The sequence below is a fragment of the Chionomys nivalis genome, chromosome 8, assembly GCF_950005125.1.
Source record: "Chionomys nivalis chromosome 8, mChiNiv1.1, whole genome shotgun sequence".
NCBI classification, from domain to species: domain Eukaryota; kingdom Metazoa; phylum Chordata; class Mammalia; order Rodentia; family Cricetidae; genus Chionomys; species Chionomys nivalis.
The window spans coordinates 55,976,176-55,988,789 of record NC_080093.1 but is presented as its reverse complement, the minus strand read 5'-3'; the positions used below and the strand labels follow the sequence as shown (position 1 = coordinate 55,988,789).

The window sequence follows — 12,614 nt, the reverse complement described above, 5'->3', positions numbered from 1 at the left end:
CTCCAAAGCCACAGAGAAACCCTGTCTCAAAAAACAAACAAACAAAAAAAAATAGTTTAAGGTCATCTGTAACTACATACTGAGTTCTGTGCCAGCCTGGGTTACATAAGACTGGAGTTTGTTTCAAAAAATAAAGTTAAATTGGCTTGAGAGTTGGCTCAGCTCTGGACCTGAGTTCAGTTCCCAGGACCTACATTGAGCAACCCACAGCTACCTACAACTCTAGTTCCAGGGGTTCTGATGCCCACTTTAGTCCTTCAAGTTCACACATGCAAGCACACACAAATAAAAAAATAAACTGTGTGTTGTGTGTAAAGCTCAAGCCAGCACACAGTCCTGAGGTGCCCAGACCCTCTCCCTAGCTTCTTGAGCTCTGTTCCAACAGAACTCAGAGGACCTGGTCACCCTGGTCAGGAAGGGCCCTGTGGATCCTGAATCATAGACACTGAATGTTGTCTTTTTAGGGAGACGGAAGAAAGTGCTGGGAAGAAAGAAAACCCGGTCCCGCTCATCTGTAAAAAGTAAGAGTGGAGGTACAAGAGCCAAGAAAAGGCAGCACCGCGTGAGGAAGACAAAGGGGAGGAAGCTGAAGGTGAGGCTTCAATAGTGTCCAGCTTAGTTAGCCTCTATGTTCCCCCTGAAACATAGAGGAGGACTAGCAGAGCTCAGGGCCAAATCACTTTCTTGTGGTCAGTGGTTATTCAGATCAAAAGGCTTTCAGTCCTGTGCTAGGAGCAGGTGTAGATAGCCTGGGGAGGTATATACAGTTGTTAACCTGACATAGTCACAGTCTTTGTTCTGGAGAGTCTCCTATGTGTGAGAAGCCAGTCTCCAGTGGATCCATCTCCGGTCCTGTGTTGTCACTCAGCCCTGCGGCCATGAGACAAATTTGGTTCTTAAAGACATAGGAAGCTCACACAAACAAACACACACCTTGGCCATCCATGTGTTTCCTGTGTTTTTATGTGAATTTATGCTTGTTCCCCATAGCCTGATAAATGTTCTATAGTGTATGCTTGTATATGAAGATGTGTATAGCCAGTAATTTGAACATCCATCTGGAGAGTCAGAACAGATTCTTGTCGCTGTGACTAAGTATGAGCAATTTAGGTAGATACTGCTGGTCACTAGCACTCAGTTTGTGTCCTGAGGGCATGGCAATGTCAGTTTCTCCTTTCTGATTTTTAGAGAATGCTAGATTCCATTCTAAGCTCACTTTGTTCATCTGCAATTACTGTGATTCCTTTTCCCCCTAAGAGAACATCTGGGGCCATGGTCCATGGCGGAGGTATGGAGAGATTCAGTCCTTGGGGAGAGATCCTAGCTGAGTGTGTTCTGTCCCACCCATACTCAGAATCTAGAGGAAGTGGCATGTGGCCCCTTGATTGTCTTAGGAATAATTTACAATTGTGATGTTAAAAGTCCACAACTGTTCCTTACATGGCTGCTAACATGCACAATGCCAGTCATTCATTGAAATTTTTTCTGTCACTTTGGTTTAGAATGAGATCACAGCTCATTCTCGCATTGCACGAACTCTAGGCCTCCGCAGGCCTGTCCATGGCACCAGCATGCCATCAGTGTACAAGCCAGTGGATCCATCTCTGGGGCTGATGAGAGCAGATATTGGAGCAGCTTCTCTGTCTCTGTTTGGAGATCCATATGAGCTGGACCCTTTTGACAGGTGACTACAGTGGTGACTGTCCTGGTGCCCCAGCTCACCCTCAGATTTGGTTAGGCTGCTTGTGAACTTATGGCGTGGTCTGCTTTGTTAGTGTCCCCTCCAGTAATGAAGAACCGTCTGCAGATCCTCCTTCCCCTCTGAGTGCCAAGAGGAGAGTGCTGTCCCGCTCGGCCCTGCAGTCACACCAGCCTGTGGCCAGACCTGTTGCCATGGGGCTTTCTAGGTATGGGGCAGCAAGAGCATCTGGGATAGATAAGGACACTGAATTGCTTATCCTTTCTGTTTTGTTTTTGTTTTTTTAATTTTATGATTTATTTATCTTTATGTGCATTGGTGTGAAGGTGTCAGATCCCCTGGAACTAGATTTTCAGACAGTTGTGAGCTGCCATGTGGGTGCTGGGAATTGAACGCGGGTCCTCTGGAAGAGCAGTCAGTGCTCTTAACTGCTGAGCCATCCCTCCAGCCCCCTGCTTATCCTTTCTTTGTGGCTGAGCAACTCCTCTTGCTGTGATGTGCTTAAGGTTGTCTCTGAGTGCTGCATCAAAACTAGTTGTCTCTAAGCAAGCAGCACAGATCCTGGCCACACTGACCTCAGTCTCTGAGAGAAAAAGGGACCTTAGGCAGGGCAGAGTCCTGGTCCACAGTTACAACAGGTAGAAATAATCTCTTCCCAGCTCTTACTTTGTGGTAGAATGGGCAGACATACGACGTCCCCATATTCCTGGTCACCTCAAGTTGGGGCTGATGGGTGTGGGTTCGAACCAGAGGAATACAGAGGGACCAAGCTTGCAGACCGCTCTGGTCTGTGTTTGCAGGAGGCAGCTCCCGGCCGTGGCCCCAGAGCCCAGCGTGGAAGAGGCCCCTGTTCCTGACCTGTTGGGGAGCATCTTGTCTGACCAGAGCCTTCTGATGATGAGCAGTGCTGATGTTGTCATCCACCGAGATGGCTCTCTCAGTGCCAAGAGGGCAGGTGAGCACCCATGAACTGCTGGCCTTCCTTATGGGTTTCCTGGAAATGGATGAGTTGGACAGGCTCTCTCTCGGGCTTTGCCCTGAGTTGGGTGAGGCACTGCTAACAGCATAACCAGTGTGAGTTTCTGTCAGGGTCCTTCCATGTCTGAGTACAGTTAGGTGAGTGTGACATTTCCAGGACAGTTCACAGTACCCATGAAGCAGTATGGTCAAGAGTGGGCAGAGCCTCCATCTGCTGCTTCTTGTCTGTGTCACACTAGATGGGACACATCTAAACCATAGTTGTGTCTGAAAAGAGAAAAACTACGTGGCAGTGAGGGCATTTATGATCCCACAGGATGGGCAGTGGTACAGCTGAGCCCATGACACTCCAGTTGTGGCGTAGCAAGAAGTGTCACTCTGTAAACAGAGCAGTTTCAGTGTCGCTTCTGGTCAGGCATGACAAAGCATTGAACTGCACACAGGAGGTGGGAAGGGTTGCTATCTGACTTTTGTTTTTTAGCTCCTGTTTCTCTTCAGCGAAATTCTGTGACTCAATCCAGAGAAGAGTCCAGGCCCAGAGACAACCTGCAGCCTGGGGCACTACCCTCAGGGAGCGCATCCACTGGACTCATGGGAGCCAGGCGACAGAGCTCAGGGCTGAGCTGTGGGGACAGAGCAGCCCTACACTGTATCCCTGGCCGCACAGTGGAGACACCTGTAAAGTTGGACTCATCAGTGACCCCACGTTCAAGTCAGGCTGGGAACCTTTCGAAAGAGAGCAGGCCTACCTTGAAACAGAATAACAGTCCCAGGCTTAATGGTTCCAACACACAGGCATTGCCTCTTAGTTCTGCCTCTTCTAAGATGACTGTCCATTCTAACTTTCCATCCAGAAATATAGCTCTTGGGCATCCCCAGAAAACAGATCCCAGGAGACCTGATTTCTCAAAGCTACCCAGGATACCAAAGATCCACAGAGACCGCAGTGACAGCACACAGGACCAGGCCCCCGCCAGTGGGCAGACTGTGGAGCTCCCTAGCACTTGCATTAGCCGCCTGACTGGCAGGGAAGGCCCTGGGCAGCCAGGGCGAGGCCGGGCTGAGAATGAGCCCAGCAGCAGGGGTCCCCAGGAGACTGGCTCGCACACAGGTGGTTCTCGTCCTTCCGCCCCCAGCTCCCATGTCAGCATAGCCACGCTAGGGCCCTCAAGAGGAAAGGGCATTGGGTCTACCTTTGAAAGCTTCAGGATCAACATCCCTGGGAACACGGCACATTGCAGCCAGATGTCCAGTCCTGGCTTCTGTAACACATTCCGGCCAGTAGATAGCAAGGTCCAAAGGAAGGAGAACCCTTCACCCCTCTTCTCTATCAAGAAGCCAAAACAACTCAAGAGTGAAATCTATGACCCCTTTGACCCCACTGGCTCAGACTCCAGCCCTCCTAGCAGCAGCCCTGAGAGCCTTGGCCAAGGCCTCTTGCCCTCTGAGATCACCAGAACTATCTCCATCAACAGCCCAAAGGCCCCAGCCTCCCAGACTGTGCGCTGTGTTACCTCCTACAGGGTAGAAAACATCTTTGAGACTGACACAGAACCTGAGCCCCAGCCCACTGGTGAGCCTGTGTCTGGCATGCTGGAGTTCCTGGGCAAGGAACTTGCTGAGGGAACCTCTGATATGGAGCAAGAAGGACTCAGGGAAACAGAGCTTACAGAGATCCAGGGCTCCGCAGCCCATTCTCAGCGGCCATCCCCACCAGCCCCTTGGGATGATGAGGACGGAGTGTCTTGTACACCCTTCTTTGGCTCTGAGGAACGGACAGTGACATGTGTGACTGTCGTGGAACCAGGTGTTCCACAGATGACCACGCACAGGATTGTGGAGCTCAGGGCCCCATCCCGTTCCCGCTCCACCTCCAGCTCCCGCAGCAGGAAGAAAACTAAAAAGGTTTCCAGAGAGCACCAGAGGACACGTTCCAGCACTCGTTCTGGTTCCAGGGACAGGACCTCACGCTCAGCATCTCCAGTGGCTGAGGACCACACCAAGAGGCACAGAGCCAAGGCTAAGAGCCGGAGGTCTTCCAGTGACCGTGCCAGCAGCCAGGACAGAGCAAAGAGGAGGAGGAGGGAAAGGGACAGGGAGCGGAGGCATGGTCCCTGGGGTCATGGCAGGTGCTGGAGGAAGTCCAGGTCTCGCTCAGGGAGTCCTGGCAGTTCTTCCTGTGAGCGCCATGAGAGTCGGAGACGGAAGAGGCGTCATTCAGGGTCTCGGTCTCGAGGCAGGGATTGTTCACCCCACAGCAGCCTGGAGAGGGACCGGAAACACAAGCATCGGGAGCGGAGCCGAGAGCGGATGGATAAGAAGGAGAGTGTGACTCGGTCTCGGGAGAGAAGGAGGCGGTGGTCTCGGTCACCCAGCCTGGAGCATAGGCCACAGAGGCCACGTTCCCATGAGAAGCGGCCCCATTCCCCAGAGAAGAAGGGGGCTGTGAGGGAGGTTTCCCCAGTCCCCACTCCACAGGAGGAACCAAGGCAAGATGGAAACCACCCTGCCAAGCCTCCAGTCTCAGAAATAAGTGTCCTGCCAGAGGTGGTTGTGGCTGACCCGAACCCTCCAGAAGTCCCTCCTGTCCTGGCAGAGTCGGTTGAGTGTGTACCTGAGGACCTAGACTATGGTGATTCTGTGGAGGCAGGCCACGTCTTTGAGGATTTTTCAAATGAAGCCATCTTCATTCAACTTGATGATATGAGCTCACCTCCTTCCCCTGAGAGTACAGACTCCTCCCCTGAGCGAGACTTCCCAGCAAATCCCACAGTGCCCCCAGTCAGCCTTCCACAGGACACTTTACCTACCAGCCAGCGGGAAGTGTTACTGGTTCACAGTGAAGATATCTCAAAGCCTGCACCCCAGGCATCGATCCCTTCAGACCAGTGCCTGCTCAGACAGGACACTGTAGAGACCATTACTACGACTCTTAGCACCTCAGGTGTGGTGCCCATGGGAAAGGACAGTCCTTTGCTAAGTGGGAGAGGATGTGAAGCAGTCAGGCCCAAGGATCCTGTGGCCCAGGTGCCCCTGCTGCGGTCCAGAAACCTGGTGAAGAGAGTCACCTGGAACCTGCAGGAAGCAGAGGACAGCACCCCAGCCCTGGACAGAGTTCCAAGTGAGTTGGCCCTGCCAGTGGCTGAGCTCCTAGTGGTCGTTGTCCTTGTGGGTCAGGGGTGTGGAGCAGGCAGGGAGACAGCCACCCCAAGAGTCTCTTCTGACTCTTTGGGGCCCCCAAGTGTGTCCAGCCTCTTAGAGATAGATCTGCAGTTTGGCCTTGGTTCCCATTGCTGATTCTCTGAAAGTGTTTTGGCCAGAGTTGACCACAAGGCACCCACTTTCTTTGTCTCTTGGGTCCTCAGGGATGCCACTTGAGAGGCCACAGAGGCCCCAGGAAGGAGACTGGGATGCAGAGGACAGGGACCTCCTAGGCGTTCAACAGGCACCATTCTCCGACCTGCCCCCTCCCATCCACGTGCTCCAGGAGACTGGGTTACCTGATGCAGATCCCTCTCAGGTGGGTGCTGGGCTAGAGGAGCATGGTCCTTGTGCTGGGTATTTTGGGCTGCCCTGGTTAGAGCTAAGAACTCATGGCACTGCTTCCTTTCTATACAGCCCCCTGGTGCTTCCAGGGCAGAAGGGCTGCCAGCTGCTGGGACTCTACACTCAGCAGGGGGTATTCTTGCCCAGGTTTACAGCTCCAACATGCCACCACCCCTGGCTCAGCCCTCAGGCATCCTGCCCTATGCACTGGTCAGCCAGCCCTCAGTCCAGATGATCCTGCAGGGGACCCTCCCCCTAGCAGGGTGCGGTGCAGCACAGAGCCTGGCCCCAGTGCCCACTGTGCCAGCCACAACCTCACAGCTAGTTATTCCGACCACCAACAACAACTTAGAAGAAAAGACTGCTACTCCCAAGTCAGCTGCTGAGAAGACCAAAAAGGAGGAGGTGAGTGCTGCCTGTCCTTCTGCAGCCTGTTTCTATCGGGCCTGATTTTAGCTATAATATCCAGGCCTTGGGGGCTTGGTCAGGGTGGTAGGAGAGCAGCGAACCCATTACCTTTAGTGTTCTTGGGGAAAGGGACTTCCCACCAAGGGGCCCAGAGGCCAGTTTTGGCCATCTTGCCGCAGGGTCACACATGTCCTCACTCCTAGTACATGAAGAAGCTGCACATGCAGGAGCGGGCTGTGGAGGAGGTGAAGCTGGCTATTAAGCCCTTCTACCAGAAGAGAGAAGTGACCAAGGAGGAATACAAGGATATCCTGCGCAAAGCTGTGCAGAAGGTAGGCTGCAAGTAGACAGACACCTGCCTCTTGGGCAGCCTTGAAGTTGACACGGGATAGCTAGATCTGCCTGTGACAGAAAGTTGCCGTTGGTTGTTTGCATGGACTCCTGGGTCTGTAAATGTGGAGTCAGCCTGCTGGGCCAAGTGGCTGAAGCCTTAGATCAGCCCTGTTTCCTAGTAAGTGCTTCCTCACGTAGTGTTTGCCAAAGCTAAAATAACAGATGATGAATTTAAAATTCCCCAATCCAGCCGGGCGATGGTGGCGCACGCCTTTAATCCCAGCACTCGGGAGGCAGAGGCAGGCGGATCTCTGTGAGTTCGAGATCAGCCTGGTCTACTGAGCTAGTTCCAGGACAGGCTCCAAAGCCACAGAGAAACCCTATCTCGAAAAACCAAAAAAAATAAATAAATAAAAAATAAAATAAAAATAAAAAAATAAAATTCCCCAATCCAACCAGTTTCTTTGGAGGAACTAAGTCCCTGAGTGATGGGCAGATCTTTCTGTAGGAACAAGTCTCAGTTTCCTACTGACCTTTGACACATGTAGAGAAACGTCATCAGCTCTGTTTAGTTCTGGTGTGTGTGTGCATGGGGGTGGGGGATGTGTGTGCCCTTAACAAGACCAACGGCCCTGGTGGAGAGGGCCAGGGCAAGGACCCTTGGCTGGGTTGGTCTCTGATAGGCTGAGAGCATTTGGGTGATTGTGTTCTTTCTTCAGATCTGCCACAGCAGGAGTGGCGAAATCAACCCTGTGAAGGTGGCCAACCTGGTGAAGGCCTATGTGGACAAATACAGGCATATGCGCAGGCACAAGAAGACTGAGGCTGGGGAAGAGCCACCCACTCAGGGTGCTGAGACCTGAGACTGGCCACTGTGGGGAGGTGACCCCAGTAGGAAAGAAATGGCTACCAGCACTCCTGCCTCTGAGCTTCCCATGACACCTGTCTGCACCTGTCTTGCTTACAATTGAAAACTGGACTTTTTTTATATGTATATTATAGATACACTGTTTCCATTGTGTTCTAATTTATCAAAAATGGCTTATCTTTAGAAACTTTGCTGTGTACTCAGTGCTTGGAAGGTGAAGCTTTTGGTTTCAGAAACCCTGCTGGGCCGGGTGGTGGTGGCTCACGCCTTTAATCCCAGCACTTGGGAGGCAGAGACAGGCGGATCTTTGTGAGTTCGAGGCCAGCCTGGTCTACAAGAGCTAGTTCCAGGACAGGCTCCGTAGCTACAGAGAAACCCTGTCTCGAAAACCAAAAAAAAAAAAAAGAAAGAAACCCTGCTGGCCAGTGGGGAACCACCTGCGAACACTCGTGAACCTCTCTCCTATAGCAGTTTTCTTACTCTAGTTGCTTTTGCTTCTGCCAGGAGACAGGACATGGGGCTGTGGGTTTAGGGACTCAGACAGACATGTTCCCACCATTCCCAGTACACTTGGCAGTGTTAGCATGCTCCCCATGCGTGTCTTAGAACGTTTGGATCCAGTAAGGGGTTCATTATAAAGATGAGTGCTGCAAAGGAGGCTTAGGGTGCAGGGATGTGAGGTGTCACCTTTCCTTTGTGGAACCCCACCAGGTCCAGTAAAGATAGCATACAGCCAGGGAGTCAGTCTGACTCGGGGCGGCACTGGTTTTAGACTTTCTTTATTGGGATTTGCAGTTCTGGGCTAGTCACACTGTTCCAGGTCCATGAGGAAGTGTTCAATATCATCATAGAGGCTGTTGGTGCTAGACAGGCACAGGCCAAGACTGCTGCTGTCCAGGGAGGACACACCCTCACGCTGTACACCTTCCAGGTGTGCTTTGCATAGCCATGGCTCCAGCTGTGGGAGGGACATCTGTTAGGGCTCCCACCCAGCAGCCCACATCCACCTGTACTTGCCAACCCAGGCTCTACCTTCACCAGAATCAGGCTCTTCTCCTTGGGCCTCCCTGCTGACAAGTCTTGCCCAAAACCCAGGTAGATGGTGTAGTGTGGTGATCCTTGCCGCCTCCGGGCCCGGAACTCTTCCAACTCTGCTAGGAGGTAGCTCTGGTGAGCACGTTAAGAAAGGCTCCAGAGACCCTCAAGGACAGCACCCCAGACCTCACTGACCTCGGAAGAAAGTGCTGAAGTTGAAGATTGCGGTGTGGCAGTTGCGTTCCAACAGCTGGGCTGGGGTGGAGGGGTTGGTGGAGCCCATGGGGCTGCCCACCTCCCAGTACACCTTGCACTTGCCCATGCGCAGGGCATACAGTGACGGCCCCCGCAGCTCCAGCTGAAGGCCTGGCGACACATGCTGCAGAAGTGTCTCTGTGTAAAGCAACTGCTTCTGATCCGGGAGCTCAGCAGGGCTGGGAAAAATCACCGGCTGGGGCTCTGAGTTTCTTATCGCTGAGCTCATGGGGCTATACAGGAACACGCAGCTGGGGTGTCCCACCATTGCCTGGAGCACTGTGCGGCCCTTGTACATGATGGTCACATCCAGGGACCCTAGATTGCGCTCTGTGTACAGACCAAGCTATGAGTGGTGGGTGGGGCACATTGCTCTACACCCCAGGACCCTTTCCCCTCCCATTGAGGTACAGATGTGAGGGCTGAGTGGTGCAGTGTTCTGCCTGGGAGAAGAGGTGTGTACTGGGGAGACCTGTGCAAGCACCACAGCTCTAGCCCACACCAACAGGTCCCCAGGTCCTCACCAGTCATCAGAGTTGGGTGTTGAAGCCTGGGGCTGGGGACGGCGGCTTCTACCGGCCACGCTGCATGAAGCTCCTCAGAAGCATGTTCTGGCTCCTGGCCTGAGGACAAGGTGAAGCTGCCTGTCCATCTTGCCCCTCATGGTGCCCTAGCTTCCCACCCCTGTCTTTCGAGCAACCTTAGCTTTCCTCCTCTCCCTCATACAGCCTCAGGCAGATGGAGTTCTCTAGTCCAGCCCCAGCTCAGTAACAGTTCTTCCTGCCTCTCACCAGGATCCTGTGATGAGCCTGGGTCAGGCTCAGGTTCTAGTGGGTGGTCCTCCAGGAGGCTGTGCTGTAGAACCTGAAGCAAGAGGTCCCCAGCATCAGCAGAGAACAGAGGGCTTGGAGTCTGAAGCTCAGCATTTCCTCTTGCCAGGAAGGGTCCTAGGGACATAGCCTACAAGAGAACGCTTAGTGGTAGGCAGCTGCCCATCCCCCATACCTAGAAGGAGCGGACCAGACTGTACCTGTGCAGGTAAGGCATTGCGGAGGACCACTTCCCCATTTTCCATGGCCGGGCCTTCTGAAGAGAGGGGGGAATTTGGATCTAAGATTGACTAGTTAGGATGCTTGAGTAGTTTAAAAAAGTTCTCTTCCCCATACCCTTTGTCCTCAGACCACCAGACACCTCACTCAGCCCAAGGCTCTGACTTAGGAGGAAATGTGCCCACCCACCCATCCACCCACACCTTGGAAGGAGAACAACTGGTTGAGAAAAATCAGCCTTTTTCCAACCAGCTTTAAAAACTACAAATCCAATCATGAAGCCACCAAGACAAAGTAGTCCAAGTCCCTTCCTCCATAGTCCGTCCCTATTTATGGCATTCCTCACCAGTAGAGCCAAGCTCCAGGCTAAGTTCATACACTTTGTGTGGATCAGCAGGGTCCCCTGAATTGTCTTTACGCATGATAAAGCGACCTGTGCTGTTAAGTGCACAGCGGAAGTTGGTTTTCCAGCCTGCTCGCTCAGCAGCCTCAGCCTCTGGACGTGGTAGGTTACCTCCACTAGGTGGCCACCTCCCTCTGGCCACAGCCCAGGCCTGAAGGAGAGGACAGAGAACGTGGGTTGAGGAGAGACTCCCTGCGAATTCTGAGAGATTATACGGAGGGCAGGACTAGCACCACCTTGAAGATCCGGGCGTCAGCTTCATCCAGATCTTTGCGCCCGAAATGCTTCCAGGGCACACGGAAGACTGTGTGAGCCTCATCCAGCCACCGAAGGCCCTCATACTGGCCGCTACTGACCTCACCCAGTAGCCACTCTCCAAACAGTATGCGCTGGGACCCCCTGCAAGCAGGGCAGCAACGCTAGGATCAGGGCCAAGAGCAAGGCAAACAGGACCCAACACAACCAGCGTGGCCATGTTCTCACCTCTCTGTGGCCATTGCTCCTACAAAGGCAAGTCTGGGAGAATCAGAGTAGGTCCTACTCTGGGATGGGCTGCAATCACTGCTGCAGTCAGGTATTACAAATGAGATAAGAGTCCCTTGGGTGTCACTAAGGTTTGAGATTGTAGCCACGGATAGTGTGGCCAAGTGTCACAAATGTACTTATATGTGTTGGTCACAAGTGGGAATTTAAGTATCGCCAAGTGTGACCCAGGTGTAGGGTGTTAAGGGTCACAAATGCGGTTTGAGAACTTGTAGCCACCTAGGTTCCGAAACTGAGTGTGGATTCCTCGGCCAAGGTGGCTATGGATATGACTACAGATGTAGCGGGAGCGCACACGTGAAGTCACAGGTGTTGATCCAGCGTCCAAGCCTGGAAGGGCTGTCGCAGGCCGGACCCTGCAAAGACACAGCGGTAAAAGGGGGCGGGCCCAGGCCAGTAAAGCGAAACTGCATCCCGGGAAAATGAAACCTAAATAGCCGAAACAGCGTGTGGGCAGCTGCGGGCTTCCCTCTTGTCTCAGTGGCTACGGGTGCAGTCCTCGACTTCCATCCTACCCTCACACAGACGCCAACCCCACCTACAGATCTTTCGATCGCAGATCCTGCCGGCCCTCTGCCCTCATGTGTCCCCAGCCTCTCTGTACTGCCATTCCCCGACCGCTCGCTACTCCGCGGAGGAGACAAGAATTTCCTCCCGTGGCACTAGCTCGCTCCCTCCCCGCGTAGGATAAGGGCTCCTTCTACATACCTGGTACCGGAGCCGCCGGGACGGTTTTATCTTAGTGAGAAGGAGGCCGCCAGTGCATTTATAGGACCCGGGTCAGGGGCGGGTCAGGGCGGAGCGCAGCAGGGTGTGGCCTAAGGGCTCCCGATGCCATTGGGTGTCCCGTGCTGTGGCACTCCACTCCACTCTCACAGGCCCTTTGTAGATTCAGTGAGAGGCTGACCCTGTTTTGGACAGCACCGGAAAGTCTCAGAGGAACAGCTCCCCAAGTGGGAGTGTGGGAAAAGGGTTTCCCTCCACACCTCCTCAGGAAAATATGGCGGGAGAAGGCGGGGGTACCTACAATGATCCCAAACAAAATCAGCAGCTTTTTGTTTTGTTTTGCTCTGTTTAACTGGCAGGAAAGTATCAGGAAGTGTACTCTAAAGAGAGGCTACACGTTGAGAATGGTACAGATAAGAATACTCCAGCAGGCAGTGGTGGCACATACCTTTAATCCCAGTACTCAGGAAGCAGAAGCAGGCTAGTCTCTGAGTTTGAGGCCAGCCTGATCTGCACAGGAGTTTCAGTACAGCCAAGGCTACATAGTGAAACCCTGTATCAAAACACACACACACACAGCCGGGCGGTGGTGGCGCGCGCCTTTAATCCCAGCACTCGGGAGGCAGAGGCAGGCGGATCTCTGTGAGTTCGAGACCAGCGCCACAGAGAAACCCTGTCTCGAAAAACCAAACACACACACACACACACACACACACACACACAAGAATATCCCAAAGCCACTACCTGTAATACCATCTCAGGAGAGGTTGA

General features: G+C 53.2%; 2 protein-coding genes across 7 annotated transcripts in view; one reads left to right on the top strand and one right to left on the bottom strand.

Annotated features, from left to right (window-relative positions):
- The window catches only part of Phrf1 (PHD and ring finger domains 1), a 33,612-nt gene extending 25,599 nt beyond the window's left edge, over positions 1–8,013 (top strand). For 2 of the 3 annotated variants that reach the window (XM_057778285.1, XM_057778284.1), the window contains exons 10-18: positions 465–592; positions 1,503–1,684; positions 1,776–1,907; positions 2,500–2,654; positions 3,159–5,798; positions 6,043–6,197; positions 6,296–6,628; positions 6,835–6,963; positions 7,684–8,013. In XM_057778285.1, coding sequence (XP_057634268.1) covers positions 465–592; positions 1,503–1,684; positions 1,776–1,907; positions 2,500–2,654; positions 3,159–5,798; positions 6,043–6,197; positions 6,296–6,628; positions 6,835–6,963; positions 7,684–7,827 — 3,998 coding nt within the window. In that variant the 3' untranslated portion in view covers positions 7,828–8,013. The remainder of the gene's footprint in view (positions 1–464; positions 593–1,502; positions 1,685–1,775; positions 1,908–2,499; positions 2,655–3,158; positions 5,799–6,042; positions 6,198–6,295; positions 6,629–6,834; positions 6,964–7,683) is intronic. The other variant, XM_057778286.1, reaches the window with a different exon arrangement.
- A 589-nt stretch (positions 8,014–8,602) lies between these two features.
- Irf7 (interferon regulatory factor 7) lies at positions 8,603–11,880 on the bottom strand. 4 transcript variants are annotated; one of them, XM_057778827.1, is made up of 10 exons: positions 11,826–11,880; positions 11,058–11,473; positions 10,811–10,973; positions 10,518–10,725; positions 10,153–10,208; positions 9,914–10,082; positions 9,647–9,745; positions 9,063–9,452; positions 8,865–8,983; positions 8,603–8,790 (listed from the first exon to the last, which is right to left on the bottom strand). In XM_057778827.1, the coding sequence occupies exons 2-10, from the start codon at positions 11,069–11,071 to the stop codon at positions 8,635–8,637; spliced, it is 1,374 nt and encodes a 457-aa protein (XP_057634810.1). In that variant the 5' UTR covers positions 11,072–11,473; positions 11,826–11,880; the 3' UTR covers positions 8,603–8,634. The 4 variants fall into 4 exon arrangements, with proteins under 4 accessions (XP_057634810.1, XP_057634812.1, XP_057634811.1 ...); XM_057778829.1 differs by having other exon boundaries at positions 9,914–9,986; XM_057778828.1 differs by having other exon boundaries at positions 10,153–10,205.
- Positions 11,881–12,614: the final 734 nt, after the last annotated feature.